This window comes from Salmo salar, chromosome ssa12 (genome assembly GCF_905237065.1).
Source record: "Salmo salar chromosome ssa12, Ssal_v3.1, whole genome shotgun sequence".
Taxonomy (NCBI): domain Eukaryota; kingdom Metazoa; phylum Chordata; class Actinopteri; order Salmoniformes; family Salmonidae; genus Salmo; species Salmo salar.
The window spans coordinates 44,828,403-44,851,873 of NC_059453.1; the positions used below are offsets into that span (position 1 = coordinate 44,828,403).

A 23,471-nucleotide genomic window follows, 5' to 3' on the forward strand; every position below is an offset into this window, starting at 1 on the left:
GTCTCAAAATACAACACTGCCCCTTTAAGACAAACATTTCTTTACCTGACCCCATCTTCAAAGATGGGTAGAAATGTACACATTTTGTTCTCCTGTAGGAAGCCATCACTCGCCTATTGCTGACCAGAACTGATCTAACTGGGCTAATAACTCAATATTTGATCTCAAAACAAACATATCTACTCACAAAATGTGCTCTGCCTAAAACAAAATCACAGACAAATAAATATTGCATAGTTAGATTAGTTTTGGTATGTTGCATTGAAAGGAGCTAATATTAGGATGATTCGATCACAATTCCAGTAGAGAGAAACATTGATAGTGTAAACTAACGGGGCGAAACTCGTAAAGTTGAGTGAAGTTCAATCTTGTGCATCTCTGCTCGGGCGGGTATTTATTCTGTGTGGCAGTCCTGGGGGAGCTGCCATGCGCGCACACAGTTTAGAGGGAACATTGCCTATAAGAAGTCATAGAGATTGGCCTACACTCTTAGAAAAAAGGGATCCAAAAAGATTATTCTGCTGTCCCCCATAGGAGAACCCTTTTTGGTTCCATGTAAAACCCTTTTGGGTTTCAGGTAGAACCCTTTTGGATTCCATGTAGAACCCTCTGTGGAAAGGGTCCTACATGGAACCCTAAAGGGTTCTACCTGAAACAAAAGGGTTCTTACCTGGAACCAAAAAGGGTTCTTCAAAGGGTTCTCCTATGGGAACAGCCAAAGAACCATTTTAGGTTCTAGATGTTTTATTTTATTTAACTAGGCAAGTCAGTTAAGAACAAATTCTTATTTTACAACGGCGGCCTACCCCGGCCAAATTCTCTCCCCTAACCCGGACAACGCTGGGCCAATTATGCGCCGCCATATGGGGCTCCCGATCACGACCGGTTGTGATACAGTCCGGGATCGAACCAGGGTCTGTAGTGACACCTAGATGCAGTACCTTAGACAGCTGCACCACTCGGGAGCACCTTTTTTTCTAAGACTGTATTAGTATAATGTATGGTTCACTAGTAAAGAAGTAGAACTTTCAACAAATAGAAACTTGTTTATACTGTAGCTACAAATGACGCTTCTTTATTTGTGCAATTTCATGTAAAAATAAAGACAAATAAGAACCCAAATAAGAACTACATAACTGCATTTGTAGGACTGCATTTATAAACAAGTAATTATAAGATATTCACTAACACTGCTGATGTAAATGTCATCTTATATCAACAAACACACATTGAGATGAGCCCCGATAGAAACAACCATCCCAGTTTGTCATGGAGCGTACATGGACTTTGGGACTGACATTTCAATCAAACAATGGTAATAAATGCACTATGGGAAGACACTACTTCATAACAACAATATATATCATGAATACATTGATTCATCCATTTTATTACCGAAGGCTACCGCATTGACTGATGACCGTGCTAGAGGGTTCATCAATATCTCACACGGCTTTGAGTTCGATCAGATCCCTATTTATGAGCAAAATTATATTATTTTGTGCCAGAGCCTCTTAGGTCTTTGGTGGAAGAATAAAACAGGCTAGTCGAGTGTGATGAACAGAGCTTCACGTACACCGACACACACAGGCTGTTCAAATTACCTGTATTAAAAATGCATGAGGCTGAACTGAAAGTGCTCCAGGTGTAACAAAGTACAACACAATGGCAGTGCCGCCGCCTGAGTGTTGGCGCGGTGCCATGCCCATCTGTACCACTTTAATCATCTCTATTGGATGGAACTAACCCAGTTGCCCGGTGCCCAGGGGCCATCACTCTCCCACACCCCTGCCACCCTGCACCAACTGGGAATTGGTGGCCACTGGCTGGCACTAGCTGTACCAAGGGGCTAAGAGGCCCAGAAGAATGAATATAGCATCTGGACACAAAAGCTGACCAAGCTTGAAACTGAAGTGTATAGGTAGTTGTGATGTCAAAACAATTTAGTGGCATACAGTATCTTATTAGTGCTTTCCAGTTTTCTGGAACTGTGTACTTCTCCATTAATATATTAGAGTGCTGACAATTGCAATTGCTACAGAATGCATTGGTAACATCTACATAATTTCGCCTCAACGCCTACAATATCACTTTCGAATGCCAAAATATAATTGTATGTAATTTACATCATTATTGTGTAGGTGTCACAGTTTGTCCCCAATTCTTGCATAAATGAAACATATTTTAATGATAGCATTGCAAGTTTAGTAATACCTTTTATTAATATAGTATGTTTGGTATAAACATTGCAGTTATGATTCAAATTCAGAACCTACGGAATTCCAACCCGAGCACTCCGTTCTGCCACCTCAGGTCTCTTGGCCATCAAAACCCCTACGGGAGGGCAGCGCCCGCTCAGCTCAGTCTAAGCTCTTCTCTGTTCTGGCACACCAATGGTGGAACCAGCTTCCCCCTGAAGCTAGGACAGCAGAGTCCCTGCCCATATTCCTGAAAACATCTGAAACCCTACCTCTTCAAACAGTATTTTAAATAATCCTCCTCCTCATCTCTAAAATAAAAAATAAAAACCTGAACCAGCAGATGTACTTGATCCCCCCCCGATAGCTACTTTATTGAGGAAAAATGTACTTTCTATGCCTGTGATATGTAGTTGTCCCACTTAGCTATCTTAATATGAATGCAGTAACTGTAAGTCGCTCTGGATAAGAGCATCTGCTAAATGACTAAAATGTAAAATGTAGAACAGGCAGACTAATGTAATATGACTAGAATAATTGTGGATGCAGCTCTCCAAACCTAGACTATAAGAAGCTCATCTCACTGTAGCCCTTTTGGCAATCTTATATGGCATGTACAAAGACTCGACTAATCCCTTTGATGAGCTTTTTGTGGAAAAGGTAGAAAAAGAAACTGATGATCCTCATAATATTTAATTAAAGTCCCGATGGGCATACAAGCCTGCTGAAAAAGAAGAGAAACTACTTATCATATTTTGTTGGCTCTGTACTCTCCTGAATGGTCCTTGAGTAGCCAACCACAAGGATGTACAAATGTATTTTGGTTTCATTGGAGTGCAGCATTAAATATTAATTATAATGTTTTTTCTCCAGCAAGGGCTGAAACCGCAGACATGTTTGGGGACAAAGGTGCAGTAGGGAAACAAGCACAGTGGCTAAATGCATCATTATTTTCATAGTTTTTTCAAATCTGGCTCACAGTTTCTTACTTGAAAATGCTAATGTGAAGCCATAGCCTGATGTCAAATGCAACTGGCAATATCCCCATGGGCCACAGTGTTAGGGCGCCACTGAAAAAGTCTTGCAGATGGACTCCCCATTCAATTATGTACTCCCCTTTTTTCTCACTCTCCCTACCAGGTACTCTATTGACCGGAGTACGGACCAGGAGCAAATCTTCCACATTGATCCAGTGTCGGGTGCCATCACGCTGGGCAATATTCTGGACCGAGAGACGGCTGGCTGGCACAACATTACTGTGATGGCAGTGGAAGCAGGTAAATGCTACAGTACTATAAATAATGTTGTATTGCATGGTATGCATAGAAATACATAACATATTATAAGCCTTATATAACTAAGTAATAAAGCCTAAGGAAGTGTGGGGATATAAATATATGGCCAATATAACACGGCTAAGGGCTGTTCTTAGGAAAGACGCAACACGAAGTGCCTGGATACAACACTTAGTCGTGGCATTATTGGCCATATAGCACAAACCCTTGAGGTGCCTTATTGCTATTATAAACTTACCAACATAATTAGAACAATAAACAAGTAATTTATCATATACCTGTGGTATATTTAAGCAATAAGGTCCGATGGGGTGTGGTATATGGCCAATATACTACGGCTAAGGGCTGTTCTTGTTGCGGAGTGCCTGGATACAGCACTTAGCCGTGGTATATTGTGCATATACCACAAAGCCCCGAGGTGCCTTATTGCTATTATAAACTGGTGTCCAATGTAATTAGAGCAGTAAAAAGAAATGCTTTGTCAAGCCCGTGGTATACGGTCTGATATACCACGGCTGTCAGCCAATCAGCATTCAGGGCTCGAACCACCCAGTTTATAATGTCTGATATACAATAGCTTTCAGACAATCAGCATCCAGAACCCAAACTACATAGTTTATAAGATATTGTAAAGGCTCATTCAAAGGCTCATACAGAGAATGTCATAACAGTTTATAACACCCAGCCCTGCCCCTATAATAACTGACATAATACTAGCCTGAAGCTTGTTTGTTTTCTTTTTTCAAATATCAATGGGCCTAACGTGATGTGATTATTATGATATTTGATATGGAATCACAGTTGACAGACAGATATCAGCGTCCAACCAAGCTGTCACATAATCCAAAATGAAAGCAGAACACATGTAACGTTGTTTTGTCTCTCCTAATACTTTTTCATTCGCAAAGAAAATGAAGAATGTAATAACCTGACTGTGGAGTAGCTGGTGACAAGCTATTCTTATACCCTAAGAACTAAACTTAGTGGAGGAAAGAGGAGGGACGGACATTCACTCAGTACTTTTTCTAATCTTCGACAGATGTGATTTTGGGATTGTATTCAAAGCACAAGAGATTGCATTCTGCATTTGGCTAGTAATACCTACCTGTCCGCACAGGATGAAATAAAGTATTACAGCACAACAACACTGAATTCTACATCCCTTGGTATTTGTGTTTCTCCCTTATTTCAGTGTATGTGACAAAACAAGCAATGTATAGCGTAGAGAATCATTGTACCATCTAAACTGCTGTGAAATACATTTTCAATAACCAAAAAGATTGTATTTTCAGCGGTTTGAAGCTGGTGTACAAAACCCAAAGTAAAAGACGCAAAAACTAAACTTAAAGCTACAATATGTAACTTTTTGGATGACTCGACCAAATTCACAGAGGTGTGATTTATAGATCTGTCATTCTCATTGAAAGCAAGTCTAAGACGCGGGACATCTGTTCTATGTGCTCTATTTCTATGCTTTGTGTTAAGTTTCGTTTTTGCGTCCTTTACTTTTGGTTTTGTACAACAGCTTCAAACAGCTGGAAATACAATATTTCGGATTATGGAAAATGTACTGTATTTCTCAGCGGTTTAGGTGGTATAATGATTCTCTACACAATGACTGCTTGCTTTCTCACATAAACTGAAACCAGGCAAACTATTATACTTAACAAAAATATAAACACAACATGCAACAATTTTAACAATTACTGAGTTGAAGTTCATATAAGGAAATCAGGCCTTAATCTATGGATTTCACATGACTGGGCAGGGGCGCAGACATAGGTGGGCCTGGGAGGGCATAGGCCCACCCACTGGGGAGCCAGGCCCAGCCAATCAGAATAAGTTTTTCCCCACAAAAGGGCGTTATTACAGACAGAAATACTCCTCAGTTTAATCAGCTGTCCAGGTGGCGGGTCACAGATGATCCCACAGGTGAAGAAGCCGGATATGGAGGTCCTGGGCTGGCGTGGTTACACGTGGTCTGCGGTTGGGAGGTTGGTTGGATGTACTGCCAAATTCTCTAAAGCGACGTTGGAGGCGGCTTATGGTAAAGAAATTAACATGAAATTCTTTGGCAACAGCTCTGGTGGACATTCCTGCAGTCAGCATGTCAATTGCACTCTCCCTCAAAACTTAGTGGCATTGTGTTGTATGACAAAACTGCACATTTTAGAGTGGCCTTTTATTTTCTCCAGTACAAGGTGCACCTGTGTAATGATCATTTTGTTTAATCAGCTTCTTGATATGCCACACCTATCAGGTGGATGGATTATCTTAGCAAATGAGAAATGCTCATTTCCAGGCACGTAAATACATTTGTGCACACAATTTGAGAGAAATAAGCTTTTTGTGTAAATGGCACATTTCTGGGATCTTTTAGCACATGAAACATGGGACCAACACTTTACATAATGCATTTATATTTTTGTTCAGTATAGAATTTTAGCAATCAGTAAATGGCGAAGCATTTCTGCATAGTGTACCTTTAAGAAAAGGATGCATAGAAATAACTCACATAGAATAGATCTACCGTTTCTTAAACATGCTTTCACTGAGAATGACAGATCAATAATTCACATTTCTATGTGAATTTGGTCAGTTGCCCAAAAAGTTACATATTGCATCTGCAATTGTAAAAACATAGCCCTAACTGTATGTTACAGAAACATGTGTATGAATGGAATTATTCATAGTAGTTTGGGATTATGCTTATTTAAGTGCTCTACGCGACACACTTGTTTGCCTTGTAAGCAAACACGCACACTTTTACACTCATTATATGCTGCTGCTACTCTGTTCTTTATTTTACTCTTGGTATTATCTATCGTGATGCCTAGTCACTTTACCCTGCCTTCATGTAAACTCAGCAAAAAAAGAAACGTCCCTTTTTCAGGACCCTGTCTTACAAAGATATTTCGTACAAATCCAAATAACTTCACAGATCTTCATTGTAAAGGGTTTAAACACTGCTTCCCATGTTTGTTCAATGAACCATAAACAATTAATGAACATGCACCTGTGGAACGGTCATTAAGACACTAACAGACGGTAGGCAATTAAGGTCACAGTTATGAAAACGTAGAACACTAAAGAGGCCTTTCTACTGACTCTGAAAAACACCAATAGAAAGATGCCCACGGTCCCTGCTCATCTGCGTGAACGTGCCTTAGGCATGCTGCAAGGAGGCATGAGGACTGCAGATGTGGCCAGGGCAATAAATTGCAATGTCCATACTGTGAGACGCCTAAGACAGCGCTACAGGGAGACAGGATGGACAGCTGATCGTCCTCACAGTGGCAGACCATGTGTAACAACACCTGCACAGGATCGGTACATCCGAACATCACACCTGCGGGACAGGTACAGGATGGCAACAACAACTGCCCGAGTTACACCAGGAACGCACAATCCCTCCATCAGTGTTCAGACTGTCCGCAATAGGCTGAGAGAGGCTGGACTGAGGGCTTGTAGGCCTATTGTAAGGCAGGTCCTCACCAGACATTACAGGCAACAACGTCACCTATGGGCACAAACCCACCGTCGCTGCAACAGACAGGACTGGCAAAAAGTGCTCTTCACTGACGAGTCGCGGTTTTGTCTCACCATGGGTGATGATCGATTCGCCTTTATCGTGGAAGGAATGAGCGTTACACCGAGGCCTGTACTCTGGAGTGGGATCGATTTGGAGGTGGAGGGTCCGTCATGGTCTGAGGCGATGTGTCATAGCATCATCAGACTGAGCTTGTTGTCATTGCAGGCAATCTCAACGCTGTGCGTTACAGGGAAGACATCCTCCTCCCTCATGTGGTACCCTTCCTGCAGGCTCATCCCGACATGACCCTCCAGCATGACAATGCCAGGAATGTCAGTCTTCTGCCATGGCCAGCGAAGAGCCCGGATCTCAATCCCATTGAGCACGTCTGGGACCTGTTGGATCGGAGGGTGAGGGCTAGGGCCATTTCCCCCCAAAATGTCTGGGAACTTGCAGGTGCCTTGGTGGAAGAGTGGGGTGACATCTCACAGCAAGAACTGGCAAATCTGGTGCAGTCCATGAGGAGGAGATGCACTGCAGTACTTAATGCAGCTGGTGGCCACACCAGATACTGACTGTTACTATTGATTTTGACCCCCCCCCCCCCCCTTTGTTCAGGGACACATTATTCAATTTCTGTTAGTCGCATGTCTGTGGAACTTGTTCAGTTTATGTCTCAGTTGTTGAATCTTGTTATGTTCATACAAATATTTACACATGTTAAGTTGGCTGAAAATAAACGCAGTTGACAGTGAGAGGACATTTCTTTTTTTGCTGAGTTTACATACAGTATCTACCTCAAATACCTTGTACCTCTGCACATTGATCTGGTACTCCCTGTATATAGCTCCTTCCTAGTGTATTTTATTACTGTTGTGTTAAAATTGTATTTGATTTGAACTTCTTATGCAAACATTTGGAGCAAATTTGAATTCGGGAGTCTTTCAGTATCTGCTTGGAGCTGTAATTCTCAAGACAAATTGTTTGCTTTTGTGCTCTTCCTCTTTGTGCATTATGTCATAGTCACATTTTAATGTTAATTGACCATTCAAGGGTGTGAGACAGTAATTTCAGCCCGTAGCAAGCATAAACACAGGGCCCTTCCTTGCATCTCCTAAAAGCCCAGACAAACAAAGTCAATGGTTGATTTCATCAGATATTCCTTCCAAATGTTTCTTATCACCAGTGGCTCATCCAGTCCCGAGGAGACTGAGCAGAAGTTTTGCGCAACTTGGTTTTATGACTCTTCGACTAATTACCGTTGGAGTGGCAAAAGGTTGAATTGAATGAGGCCAATTTAAGGTTACAGTAAAATAACATGACCTCATTATTCCCAAACTCCGTTATTGACCTTAACCCTTTGATGTGTACAATCACATATTTGTGGTCATTGTTAAATGGTCCCTGCAACGTACGATCTCAAATATGTGATTGGAACAGTAGGAACAGAACGTATGATGCAACAAACAAGTCTAAACACCATTGTTGTCTGAAACAGCATCTAAATATTTTTTTGTACTGACGACAAATAAAGGTATTAATGTATTCCTCAATTTGACCTTTTATTGTAAAAGATAAATGTGAACTTCATCATCCAAGCATCACACATCCACAGCCAAACTCATTCCATAAACCAGTCTAAATAACAGGTTGTGCTGACAAAAAACAAAACATAAGTTAGCGACCTAAAAGCTAGACTAGTTTACAATGTACCACATCTCTGGTGAGCACAAGAGACTAATGTAATGCTGTTTAGAAAATAAATGCATGTCAGCTAAGCTATCAGCAACTACATTCTTTATGATGGCAGCCATGTTTGTTTAAGTTTGACAAGCGAAAACTCCCTAATCCCAGAATGCCATTCACTATAAAATGCAAATAAACAAAGTCAAAGATGGCTTCGCTCATTGCCTGAAAAATATTAAGTTAGTTTAGCCACTTTTCAGCATATTACAAATCATTGATGTACTTGTTACAGTGTATACAAGAACCAGAGCACATGTCTTGACAAGTCGTTTACTGTTTTTGACAAATCACAAAGTAAATAAAATGTTTTCACCTCAATCACATCAAATACTAGCCTACTACCTAGCCTAACCATAGCGCAAAAGCTAAACAGGGATGAAACCATTTTAGGGGGGTTTGCAAGTCTGTGGGGGGTAGAAATGGGGGAAGGTATTGTGGGGGATATAATGCATAATATACTACTATGATGGGGGATTTATCAATAAATGGGGGACAAACACAAGAGAAGGTTATATGCTAAGTAAAAATAAACCCCTTGGAAAGGGGGGTCTGATCTGGCAACCCTGAGGTACCAATGTTACGATCTGATGCCGCGATCAAGACAACTGGGAACTCGAAGGAAAAAAAAGTTTTGAATGGTCCTCCAATTCAGAATTCCAACTCGGGAACTCGGGCCTCTTTCTAAAACTCCGACTTTCCGACCTGAAGATCATTGACATCACAGTTGTCTTGAAAGCACCATAAGTCAGTCGAGTGAACTAACCCTTGTGATAACATCTTTGGTCTGACAGACGCTAATGTGACAAACAGAATGCATTGTATGATGTCAACAAACATGGCGCCACACATAGCCGGCAAATATCTTAGCATTAGCTCATCATAATCAGAACAACATTAAAGTATTTTACACACATCATATGCGTCCATTACAATCAATGCAAGTATCGGAATGCATGGTTTGTCACCAGGACTTGAAAACATATTAATAAAACAGTAAATACATTATGATCCGTACATACATATGGTGTGCTACAGCAGAAACAGGTTATACAGAAAGTAAGCCACTTACTTTGATAGGAATGCACACATGTCCAAAGTCCAATTTGTAAGACAAACAACCATGAAGGCAATGCAAGTGCCAGCCAGAAAATGTGGTGGGGGAAATGTTTGTGCAAGGCCTGTTCTGACTAGAGATGCGCAATGTCTTCATATTTGATCTGGGTAAACACTCGGGAAGAGCTTGGGCTCACGTTGAAGAGAGAAGTTTGTCTGTTCAGTAAAGTCTCAAACATAAATTGTTTGCAAGAGTGAAATGGGATACTTCTTATGCGAATTAACGAGGATGTGGAACACACCTCAATTAAAATAGTTAGAAAATCAAACTTGTTAGAAAATAATTTGAAATTGACAAGTTGAAACATGGGTAACTAACTGTCCTGTTGTGTAACAGTCACATTTTGGAACAGTGAGAGTGTTCTGACATCACACGCATGAAAAACTCATGCAGGAGCAACGGTTAGAGATAGCTGGAACTCATGTGTGAAAATGTTAATGCCCTGTGATTGCTACATCAGCACTGTTGAATTCTTCCTTGATGAAATGAGGTCCATGGTTAGTCATCATGTTGCATGTAATGAGCAAGGCCAGAAAAACCTAACTCATAATAATTGTAACTATTATTTCTCCATGTCAGAGGAAGTCATACCACATTCTCTTCATATCAGAGTTAGCGAATATACAGTGTGTCAACTCAATTGTTTGCATTCACATATGCTTAATTTTTTTTATTAAAACACGTATTAATAACTCAGAACTTCCGACATCCAAAACAGTTTATAACCGTTTAGCTTCCGAGTGTTAAATATGAGTTGGAAATTCGGGTGGCATCATTGCATCCTCTGTTTCCTAGTTGGATATTTCAGAGTTTCTTAGTTCCGACTTGTGCATGAATGGATCATAAAGGCGGCTCCTCTGCAGTACATGTAGTCCTTCCCCTCGATGGGAGACTGAGGACCTGAGTAGTAGTGTCATGAGCAGCCTTTTGCATCTTCTGCAGACTCCTGACAGACCTGCTTTTGGGGCAGAATCCTATCAGAGTAGGAAGACTGACACATAATTTCAGAGACCTGTGATAGTGAGTATATCACATTGCAAAACTGTATTTTTCGAGACAGGTAAATGGAAAAAATAATATTCCCACCCTTAGGGTTAAAAGATACCAGAGTAAAAAATACATTTTACAGCGTAGGTTTCACATTTCCCCTGACCTGGTGCAGACTGCTTCCTCACACGGAACCGTAGGAAATTAATAGAAATTAGACAGATAGTGAAACTTTTGTCTAATCGTATACAACACACTTGTGGTAGCCTGTGTAACAGTTAAAATGAGAAAGGAAATTATACAAAAGAGGAAATTATTTTGTTTACTGGAATTGAGCCAATGATGACTAAGATGAGTCTGTTGGATTAATTTAGTAATGGTGTGCAGTTTAGATGAAATTTCAGAGAGATGTTCAGACAGATGATGCACCATACATCAGATGTGCATCAGAGCCACGGACCTGTGTCTGTGATTGTATAATCTATGTCATGTCCTTATCAAGAATAGCTTTTAGGGATATTTAGAACTTTCGAATGACTTACAATTTATTGTATTTGTGATGAATATATCATGTCAGCCATTTGTATATAATGGATTGGCTTTATATAGCGCTTTTCCAAATGCACAAAGATCTTTACATTGTTCAGAGGAAACTCACCTCATCCACTACCATGTCTAACTATATTGAGTAAGGCTGTATCCAGAAGTGGGACCAAGTCACTATTATTTGAGTCACAAGTAAGTCACAAGTCAGAAGGTACGAGTCTCAAGTCGAGTCACAAGTAGAACGGGTCGAGTCTCAAGTCAACTCCAAGTCGTGCAATTTATCTGTATAAACCCATTTCAACTTGGTGCTATTTTTGTATATATTTTTTTATTTCACCTTTATTTTACCAGGTAAGCCAGTTGAGAACAAGTTCTCATTTACAACTGTGACCTGGGCAAGATACAGCAAAGCAGTGCGACAAAAACAACCACATGTAAACAAACATGCAGTCAATAACACAATAGAAAAAAATCTATGGACAGTGTGTGCAAATGTAGAAGAGTAGGGGGTGAGGCAATAAATAGGCCAGAGGCGAAATAATTACAATTTAGCATTAACACTGGAGTGATAGATGTGCAGATGATGATGTGCAAGTAGAGGTTCTATTAGGTTCTATCTGCAATCCAATCACAAGTCTTAACAAATACAGATGGACCAATCAGAACACGTCTTTGCCATGTCCATCTAAGTATTGTCTAGGCTAGTCTAGCCAGCAATAATTGCACGCAAGCGAAAAAAACTTTAATGTCCGAAATATTTAAGTGAATTATGTTGTCACTTCGTTGTTCAGTGATGACAATAATTAGTCTGATGATCATAATGCATTTCTTAATGAATTTGATAATGTGTTGTGACTACCTTAGTTAAATACTGTTATTCTATCATTTATGTATTCAAATAGCTACAGTCTTCTTAAAAATTGTCAGCTAGAACCAGGGCTGGGGAGTAACGGCTTACAAAAAAACGTTACGCTACCAGCAACAGTATTGTAATCGGATTACAGTTACTTTTGAAAACCTAGATGATTACTTCTAGGATTACCTTTAAATTCAGAAAGGATGTTTGCCAAAAAATGATTTGTTGGCGAACAAAGTTTGTTCCGCCTGAGTGAGTCTGACCACATGTCAGAGACCACTATGATGACCAATCAAATTTAGTTTGATGATCGCGGGAAAATAGCAGGATTAGGCTCGGACTACAGTCCGAGCCATGTCTTCCAATTGTGCGACTGCTGTCGGCATCCAAAGATTATCCAACTTGAATAAACACCTTGGAGGTAAGGACGACAGCAGTGGTGTAGCCTATGGGTGATACAGATATAACTTGTTATTGATATCTAGACTACATAGCGCATTGATGTGAATCACACTGTTGCTCTCTCATTTAGCTATTTGCGCTTACGGATTGTGGTTGTTGTGGATGACAAGTTTATATGGGTATTTTAACCCAATAAAAGTTGAGTTGAAGAACTTTTAGCTGCCTATCAACCATTGTTTTTGCGACCAGGGGGATTTTCATTACGGAAACAGTTTACCGTTTAACCTGTTAAACTCTGACACCATCTGATGGCATTTTCTAAGTGACACATAAATTGTAAGCTGTCTTTTTCGATACTTTTATATTTCAAAGTCCTGCAAACACATGCTTAGTACTGTTAGAAAGATAAGAACCGTGTGATTCTGATACAGGTGTACAGCAACAACATGACTATTCCAGAGCCAGAGCAGGCAAATAAAAGCTTTTAAAGAAAATTGGAGGAAAAATATATTTTTGTTTTTTTACAGCTTTTCTGCTACATATACATTTTACTTACATGTTACTTTTATATAAAGCAGTCACACAACAATAATACATTACCAAACATAAGCTCTTTAATCCCAACCCTCAGCCACTCTCAGCCCATCCCACCTATCACCATAGACCACCCTCGTTTGGTTTCCATGTGCCATATATTTTTCAAATGTGCTGTGATGTTTTACATAATTTTTTTACCTTTCTAATCATATAGAATCCACAGATTGTGAGCTAAAGATGAAAACTTTTGCTACGAGTATTATTATTTATTGACTGACTATGGCTTTCCAAATTGCCCAACACTGATATTTGTAAGGTTAATTTTAAGTGCATGTTGTGATTTTTTAACCATTCCTGAACCTGTGACCAGAAACAAGCTACATAGGGGCGGCAGGTAGCCTAGTGGTTAGAGTGTTGGGCCAGTAACTGAAAGGTTGCTGGATCAAATCCCTGAGCTGACAAGGTAAGAAATCTGTCATTCTGCCCCAAAATAAGGCACCTTTCCCTGGTAGGCCGTCATTGTAAATAAGAATTTGTTCTTAACTGACTTGCCTGATTTAAATAAAAACAAATACCATAGTATATTATCTATTGATTCTGGCTCTTCGCAGCAAAATCTACAGAGCTGAGATTGTTGTATGCATTCTGTTGGTGGCAGTGATTTTATATAATAATTTAAATTGAAAATCTTTGTGTTGAATCAAGTGTAGTTTTTTGTGCCATGGTACATCGAAAATCCTTCCCATTTATTTTGCAACCTATATGGCGCAGCGGTCAGCATTTTTGTCCTCAAATGAAACTGGTATATTTTTCTATTTATGCCAGTTCCTTTCAGCCAATTTGTATCTTTAATTTTTGGCAGGCAAACAAATTCCCAACCTTCTCTCTTTTCCACTTGCCTCTTCCATTTTTGTGGTAGTACTGCAATCAGTTGGTTGTTAGTTTGGATTGAGCAGATATTCACATATATTTTCAATAGCTGCATATGTGACATAAGTCCTCTGTTTCTATTCCTAATATCATTAATAAATATAATACAATTTTTAAACATTTTTTCCATAAAGAATGTTTTTTTTGTTAATCAGTATATTTGAGTTTAACCATAACATTTGTTGTAATATTTGTTCTATCTTTTCTGGAGGATAAAACTGAAATTGTAACCAGCTTTGTATGGCTTGTTTACGAAAGGGCCATACTTGAAACAAAATGTTGTTTTCAATTATTCGGAAATGAGAAGTTGTAATCTGTATAAAGGCAAAAAGGCCATTTTTGAACAAAGGATGAGCCTTTCTTAATAATCTACTGGAGAACCATTTGGGGTTTAAGTATATCTTATGTATGAGTGAAGCTTTTAGTGAGAGATTTAAAGCTTTAATATTTAATTATAATTTTAGCCCCCCAAACTCATATTCATTATATAAATAGGCACGTTTCATTTTGTCTGGCTTAGCATTCCAAATAAAATGAAATATTTTTTTGCTCATATGATTTAAAAAATGAGTCGTCTGGAGTAGGCCATTAGTAAGTAAATAAACTGTGATAGGACCAAATAGTTAATCAATGTGATTTTTTACCAGAAATAGACAAGTACAGTTGAAGTCGGAAGTTTACATACACTTAGATTGGAGTCATTAAAACTCGTTTTTCAACCACTCCACAAATTCTGTGTTAACAAACTATAGTTTTGGCAAGTCGGTTAAGACATCTACTTTGTGCATGACACAAGTAATTTTTCCAACAATTGTTTACAAACAGATAATTTCACTTATAATTAATTCACTGTATCACAATTCCAGTGGTTCAGAAGTTTACATACACTAAGTTGACTGTGCCTTTAAACAGCTTGGAAAATCCAGAAAATTATGTCAGGCTTTAGAAGCATCTGATTGGCTAATTGACATAATTTGAGTCAATTGGAGGTGTACCTGTGGATGTATTTCAAGGCCAACCTTCAAACTCAGTGCCTCTTTGCTTGACATCATGGGAAAATCAAAAGAAATCAGCCAAGACCTCAGAAAAACAATTGTAGACCTCCACAAGTCTAGTTCATCCTTGGGAGCAATTTCCAAATGCCTGAAGGTACAACATTCATCTGTACAAACAATAGTACACAAGTATAAACACCATGGGACCATGCAGTCGTCATACCGCTCAGGAAGGAGACGCGTTCTGTCTCCTAGAGATGAACGTACTTTGTTGCAAAAAGTGCAAATCAATCCCAGAACAACAGCAAAGGACCTTGTGAAGATGCTGGAGGAAACAAGTACAAAAGTATCAATATACACAGTAAAACGAGTCCTATATCGACATAACCTGAAAGGCCGCTCAGCAAGGAAGAAGCCACTGCTCCAAAACCGCCATAAAAAAGCCAGACTACGGTTTGAAACTGCACATGGGGACAAAGATCGTACTTTTTGGAGAACTGTCCTCTGGTCTGATGAAACAAAAATAGAACTGTTTGGCCATAATGACCATCGTTATGTTTGGAGGAAAAAAAGGGGAGGCTTGCAAGTTGAAGAACACCATCCCAACCGTAAAGCACGGGGGTGGCAGCATCATGTTCTGGGGGTGCTTTGCTGCAGGAGGGACTGGTGAAAAATACAAAATAGATGGCATAATGAGGCAGGAAGATTATGTGGATATATTGAAGCAACATCTCAAGACATCAGTCAGGAAGTGGATATGGTCGCAAATGGGTCTTCCAAATGGACAGTGACCCCAAGCATATTTCCAAAGTTGTGGCAAAATGGTTTAAGGATAACAAAGTAAAGTTATTGGAGTGGCCAACACAAAGCCCTGGCCTCAATCCTATAGAAAATGTGGGCAGAACTGAAAAAGCGTGTGTGAGCAAGGAGGCCTACAAACCTGACTCAGTTACACCAGCTCTGTCAGGAGGAATGGGCCAAAATTCACCCAACTTATTGTGGGAAGCTTGTGGAAGGCTACCCGAAATGTTTTACCCAAGTTAAACAATTTAAAGGCAATGTTACCAAATACTAATTGAGTGCATGTACACTTCTGAACCACTGGGAATGTGATGAAAGAAATAAAAGCTGAAATAAATCATTCCCTCTACTATTATTCTGATATTTCACAGTCTTAAATGGTTATCCTAACTGACCTAAGATAGGGAATGCTTACAAGGATTAAATGTCAGGAATTGTGAAAAACTGAGTTTAAATGTATTTGGCTAAGGTGTATGTAAACTTCTGACTTCAACTGTACATTACACTTCATCGTTCTTTAATAAGTATCACCATTTATTTTAGTTTTTCCCCTAACCTATTTTGTTCCTCTATAGTACAGTTTCCATTACCATCTACCTGCGCTGTTACGGCTTCTATTTCCTTTATTAGTCTAATCTCTTTTGACCTAAACTGCTTTTGTTTTAATGATGAGTATTGTATTGAATGGCCTCCAAAAGTACATTTAAACGTGTCCCATACAATATGTGGATTTGCTGTTATTTTATCTTAGTTAACCTCTTGGGGCTAGGTGGGACGCTAGCGTGCCACCCGTGGTGCACTCCATCAACAGCAGGTGCATTTCAAGAGCGGCAAATTTGAATCCAAATAAATGTCAAAATTCAAATTTTTCAAAAATACAACTATGTTACACCATTTGAAAGATAAACATCTCCTTAATCTAACCACGTTTTACGATTTCAAAAAGGTTTTACGGCGAAAGCATAAATTTAGAGTATGTTAGGACAGTACATTTACAAGAGTTGTGTGTAATGTTTTGTCAAGTCAAAGACAGGGTCACCAAAACCATAAAACCAGCTAAAATGATACACTAACCTTTTACAATCTCCATCAGATGACACTCCTAGGACATTATGTTAGACAATGCATGCATTTTTAGTTCTATCAAGTTGATATTTATATCCAAAAACAGCGTTTTACTATGGCATTGATGTTGAGGAAATCGTTTCCTCCAATAACCGGCAGTCAAGTCAGCGTCACAAATTAAATAATTAAAATTAGAAAACATTGGTAAAATATTATATTGTCATTTAAAGAATTATAGATTTACATCTTTTGAACGCAATCAACTTGCCAGATTTAAAAATAACCTTACTGGGAAATCACACTTTGCAATACAGACTAGACGTCATGTTGGGGAGATCTAAAATCGAAAATACTATGTAAATAATCCATTACCTTTGATTCTCTTCATCAGATGTCACTTCCAGGTATCACAGGTCCATAACGAATGTAGTTTTGTTCAAAAAAGCTCATCATTTATGTCCAAAAATCTCCGTCTCGTTAGCACATGATGTAAGCCAGCCGGACTTCTCGTCATGAACGAGGGGAAAAAATATATTTACGTTCGTTCAAACATGTCAAACGTTGTATAGCATAAATCATTAGGGCCTTTTTTAACCAGAACATGAATAATATTCAAGGTGGACGAATGCATACTCTTTTATAACCTATTGGAACGAGGGTACCCAACATGAAGTAGCGCGCCAGGTGTCTAATGGGACATCACCGTTCCATGGCTCTTGTTCGGTCAGATCTCCCTCCAGAAGACTCAAAACACTTTGTAAAGGCTGGTGACATCTAGTGGAAGCAATAGGAAGTGCCAAAATATTCCTAAACCCCTGTGTTTTTCAATGGGATAGGTTTAAAGTCAATACAACACATCAGGTATCCACTTCCTGTCAGAAAATGTCTCAGGGTTTTGCCTGCCAAATGAGTTCTGTTATACTCACAGACACCATTCAAACAGTTTTGGAAACTTTAGAGTGTTTTCTATCCATATATAATAAGTATATGCATATTCTAGTTACTGGGTAGGATTAGTAACCAGATTAAATCGGGTACATTTTTTTTATCCAGACGTGCAAATGCTGCCCCCTAGACCCAACAGGTTAAGAACAAATTGTCATCCAATAGGTTCTGATTAATTTTCCATTGTCCACGTGGACATTCTGTAAGAGTTATATAGAGGCTAATTAGATGGTGGTCCTATCGCATTCGGTCTCCTATTAATACTTTTTAAACTGTTGATGCCAGAATGAGACTAGTATATCTCACTAGGTCAGGGTTCTTCAGCCTCCATATATCCACTAGTTCTAATGTATCCATGATCTTCGTGATCTCCTTAAGTGCTAGAGGGTGATCATTTGTAGAGTGATTTCCTTTTCGATCCATTGAGGTACTTAAAACCGTATTATAATCTCCCACCATAATAATAGATTCATTCGTTGCTTGTGAGCTCAATAGATTATTATATATATTTTCGAAGAAGTGTGGATCATCATTATTTGGCCCGCATAGATTATTTAGCCAGATCTGTTTTTGGTCCAATAGGATATTTAAATAATGTTCTGGGATTGATTTTCACTTTTCGCACCAAAGTACGTTCATCTCTAGGAGACAGAACGCGTCTCCTTCCTGAGCGGTATGACGGCTGCATGGTCCCATGGTGTTTATACAGTACTTGCGTACTATTTTTTGTACAGATGAATGTGGTACCTTCAGGCATTTGGAAATTGCTCCCAAGGATGAACCACACTTGTGGAGGTCTACAGTTGTTTTTTCTGAGGTCTTGGCTGATTTCTTTTGATTTTCCCATGATGTCAAGCAAAGAGGCACTGAGTTTGAAGGTAGGCCTTGAAATACATCCACAGGTACACCTCCAATTGACACAAATTATGTCAATTAGCCTATCAGAAGCTTCTAAAGCATTACACAATTTTCTGGAATTTTCCAAGCTGCTTAAAAGCACAGTCAGCTTTGTGTATGTAAATGTATGACCTACTGGAATTGTGATACAGTGAAATAATCTGTCTGTAAACAATTGTTGGAAAAATTACTTGTGTCATGCACAAAGTAGATGTCCTAACCGACTTGCCCAAACTATAGTTTGTTAACAAGAAATGTATGGAGAGGTTGAAAAACTAGTTTTAATGACTCTAACCTAAGTGCATGTAAACTTCCGACTTCAACTGTATATCTATATATACAGTGGCTTGCAAAAGTAATCACCCCCTTGGCATTTTTCCTATTTTGTTGCCTTACAACCAGGAATTAAAATATATTTTTGGGGGGTTTGTATCACTTGATTTACACAACATGCCTACCACTTTGAAGATGCAAAATATTTTTTATTGTGAAACAAACAAGAAATAAGACAAAAAAACAGAGAACTTGAGCAAATACTTTGTAGAGCCACCTTTTGCAGCAATTACAGCTGCAAGTCTCTTGGAGTATGTCTCTATACGCTTGGCACATCTAGCCACTGGGATTTTTGCTCATTCTCTAAGGCAAAACTGCTCCAGCTCCTTCAAGTTGGATGGGTTCCGCTGATGTACAGCAATCTTTAAGTCATAGCACAGATTCTCAATTGGATTGAGGTCTGGTCTTTGACTAGGCCATTCCAAGACATTTAAATGTTTCCCCTTAATAAACCACTCGAGTGTTGCTTTAGCAGTATGCTTGGGGTCATTGTCCTGCTGGAAGGTGAACCTCCGTTCCAGTCTCAAATCTCTGGAAGACTGAAACAGGTTTCCCTCAAGTATTTCCCTGTATTTAGCACCATCCATCATTCCTTCAATTCCGACCAGTTTCCCAGTCCCTGCTGATGAAAAACATCCCCACAGCATGAAGCTGCCACAACTATGCTTCACTGTGGGGATGTTGTTCTTGGGCTGATGAGAGGAGTTGGGTTTGCTCCAGACATAGCGTTTTCCTTGATTACCAAAAAGCTCAACTTTAGTCTCATCTGACCAGAGTACCTTCTTCCTTATGTTTGGGGAGTCTCCCAAATGCCTTTTGGCAAACACCAAACATGTTTGCTTATTTCTTTTCTGGACACTTCCGTAAAGCCCAGCTCTTTGGAGTGTACGGCTTAAAGTGGTCCTATGGACAGATACTCCAATCTCCGCTGCAGCTCCTTCAGGGTTATCGTTGGTCTCTTTGTTGTCTCTCTGATCAATGCCCTCCTTGCTTGCTCCATGAGTTTTGGTGGGCGGCCCTCTCTTGGCAGGTTTGTTGTGGTGTCATATTCTTTCCCGTTTTTAATAATGGATTGAATGGTGCTCCATGGGATGTTCAAAGTTTCAGATATTTTTTTATAACTCAACCCTGATCTGTACTTCTCCACATCTTTGTCTCTGACCTGTTTGGAGAGCTCCTTGGTCTTCATAGTGCCACTTGCTTGGTGGTGCCCCTTGCTTAATGGTGTTGCAGACTCTGGGGCCTTTCAGAACAGGTGTAAATATACTGAGATCATGTGACACTTAGTGGTTCCTCCTTTAAAAGTTGCGTCGTACTGCGGCTCACCTTGTGTGCTGCTGCAGCATTCTGTGGCACGTCATTTATTTCTCTGCCATTTTTTCTGTTACTGCAAGTTATTGCTAGTTTGACCACCAGAGGGCATATTTGAGAAGCATTTGATAGTATTCCGTATTGGCATTACCAGAAAATGTAAAACCATTTTTGTAATAACATAGTATATGGGATTGATTTTAAGAGATTTGGCTTTATTAATTTTGATTAATATTAATATTGATTCATATTATGGAGAAAAACAAAAAATTAAACCCTAAGGGTTTCCGTTAAGATGGAATGGAAAATATGGCGCTGTAATACGTGAATGTCGGCAGTAGGCTACAGGATTGGAGGATTCTAAATTGTTTGCCTTCATTAACTTAGTTACACCAGCTCTATCAGGAGGAATGGGCCAAAATTCACCCAACTTATTGTGGGAAGCTTGTAGGAGGCTACTCTAAACGTTTGACCCAAAGTTAAACAATATAAAGGCCATGCTACCAAAAACTAATTGAATGTATGTAAACTTCTGACCCACTGGTACTAAATGCTGAAATAAATCCTAACTGACCTAAGACAGGGAATTTTTACTAGGATTAAATGTCAGGAATTGTGAAAAACTGAGTTTAAATGTATTTGGCTAAAGTGTATTTGAACTTCCGACTTCAACTGTATACCCCAAAAATATATGGGGTATTGGAAATGATGCATACAATTACATTGATGGAAGCAACAATCTATCCACAATATTAAAGCTGATCCACCCTCTACATTTTTTTATATATAGAAGGAAAATATACAAATTAAATAATAATAAATTAATACAATTATAAAAAACACATGTTTGATACCATTCCATTGAATCCATTCCAGACATTATTATGAGCCATCCTGCACTGATAGAGCCTTATGGCTGAACCCAGATTTACATTTCAGAGCCATAATGTTCTATCAGCAATTGCACCCCCCTAAAAAAACGGATTTATGAATGGCTCAGGATTTTGATACTCTGTATGTTAGGTACCTTTAAGGTGAAGACCTTAATGGGTTATGAAAGAATAATTCACATCAAAACAATTCTGAGATCTGACATGTGAAAACTTTGATGCTTAGTATCTCAGAACTGTGCTTTGTGCAGATAGAACCTTACAGTCCCAAGGTCATTAAGTATTTGTCTATTTATTGAGGCTACCAGACAGCCCTTTTCATTATTTTGTCCACAACACATTTTGATTATGTAATAATTAATTTGAACAACAAATTCCAAATGCAAGCGTCATAAGTAAATTAGAAATATCAAGCTATTTTGACATAGCAAAAGACCAGTAGGCCTACGCTAGTAATTGTTGCTTGATGCCCCATTGCTGGTGAGCTTGCATAGTAAATAGTTACAATTGTTGATCACCCAAACATTTTGGAGCTGCATATTAGGGAGAACACGCGCAAACGATCACTGCGCAAATGTAGCCTGTTATTAGAGCCATAAAACAGTGACGCATTTTCAAAACTCAAGATACAGAAATAAACTGCATTTTGAGCTGAAAGTCATTCAAGTTAGCAGTCAATATCAACTTGGGATATCATGTCATCTTTTCACCTCTCTGGAGTCCAGATTAAGCAGGATTATACGGCCTACCTGTATGCAGCGAGGGTTGCAGGATCAGATGGAAAGCATGATCTGCCGGTGGCCTTTTCCTTCCTCACAAATGTCGTAATTAATTTCGTAGGTCGTAGGTCAGCTACTCTGGTTTTGCCAAGCAAAACCTAAGAAAATTAAACAAGCACTTGCTGGTCACTCATCTGGATATGTGAGCCCGCCTTTGCATGCCAATGCTGATGATTGGCCGTTGGTCAATAAATCAATCAATAAAATGTATTTATAAAGCCCTTTTTACATCAGCAGAGCAATGCAGATGTAGAAGCATGGTGGCTAGGAAAAACTCCCTAGAAAGGCAGGAACATAGGAAGAAACCTAGAGGGGACAAGGCTCTGAGGGGTGGTCAGTCCTCTTCTGGCTATGCCAGTGGAGATTATAAGAGTCACAGTGTACATTAAGGTTATATCGTTCAAGAATTTCAGATATTCATAGATGACCAATATAGTCAAATAATAATCACAGTGGTTATAGAGGGTGCAACAGGTCAGCACCTCAGAAGTAAATGTCAGTTGGCTTTTCATAGCCGAGCATACAGAGATCGAGACAGTAGGAGAGGGAGAGAGCGAGAGAGAGAAAGAGAGAGCGAGAGAGAGAGAGAGAGGTTCGAAACAGCAGGTCTGGGAAAAGGTAGTAGGTCCGTTGAACAGATCAACAGTCAAGACGTGCAACTTTTTGGTTCTGAGGCACAGATTAGATGTTTTTGAAACAAGAATTTGGTGCAATGCAGTAGGCCTATGTTGGTGACCATATCGAATAAGCAAATGTATAATACAAATGGTAACCTAAATGTAGCCTATTAAAATATGTATGAAAAAATTGTGGTTTTCCCATTCAGTTTCACACTCACAACCCTCCAAAACCTTCTCACTGCACTAGCTCACCTGATTTGTGTTGATTGACAATTGCTGGCCCAATCAGAGGGCTGAGTGTGTGTTTCACTAGCTGCATGGAGAGTAGCCTAACCCACGGAGACTCTGTGCCACAAAATGAGTGACAAAACGTTACAAAACCTGGCCAGATAATTTCAAGTCATCAGTCTCAAGTCAATGTCGAGTCTCAAGTCCTGGCAAGGTTGGTAGACTTTAGAAAAGCAAGCAATAACTAAATGTACTGAATAAGACCAAATATTTTTTACCCAGATTTTAGCAGAGATGCAGAGAAGCATATTTAGGGGTGGGGGGGAAATGATTTGGGGATGACATTTAAACCAAAGTGTGTATTCCAGTCACTTCTTGTCATTCAAGGTATGAAAACAAATATCTAAATATTTCTTATTTTGGTTAGCGGTATAGTACAACGTCACAATTTGATTGTTGATATA

The 23,471-nt window shown here is 39.3% G+C and overlaps 1 protein-coding gene across 1 annotated transcript in view; it reads left to right on the top strand.

Moving 5' to 3' along the window:
• Nucleotides 1–23,471, top strand: part of LOC106565306 (cadherin-22-like) — a 138,450-nt gene that overhangs the window by 68,283 nt on the left and 46,696 nt on the right. Inside the window, exon 7 of the mRNA XM_045691397.1 lies at nucleotides 3,339–3,475. Coding sequence (XP_045547353.1) covers nucleotides 3,339–3,475 — 137 coding nt within the window. The remainder of the gene's footprint in view (nucleotides 1–3,338; nucleotides 3,476–23,471) is intronic.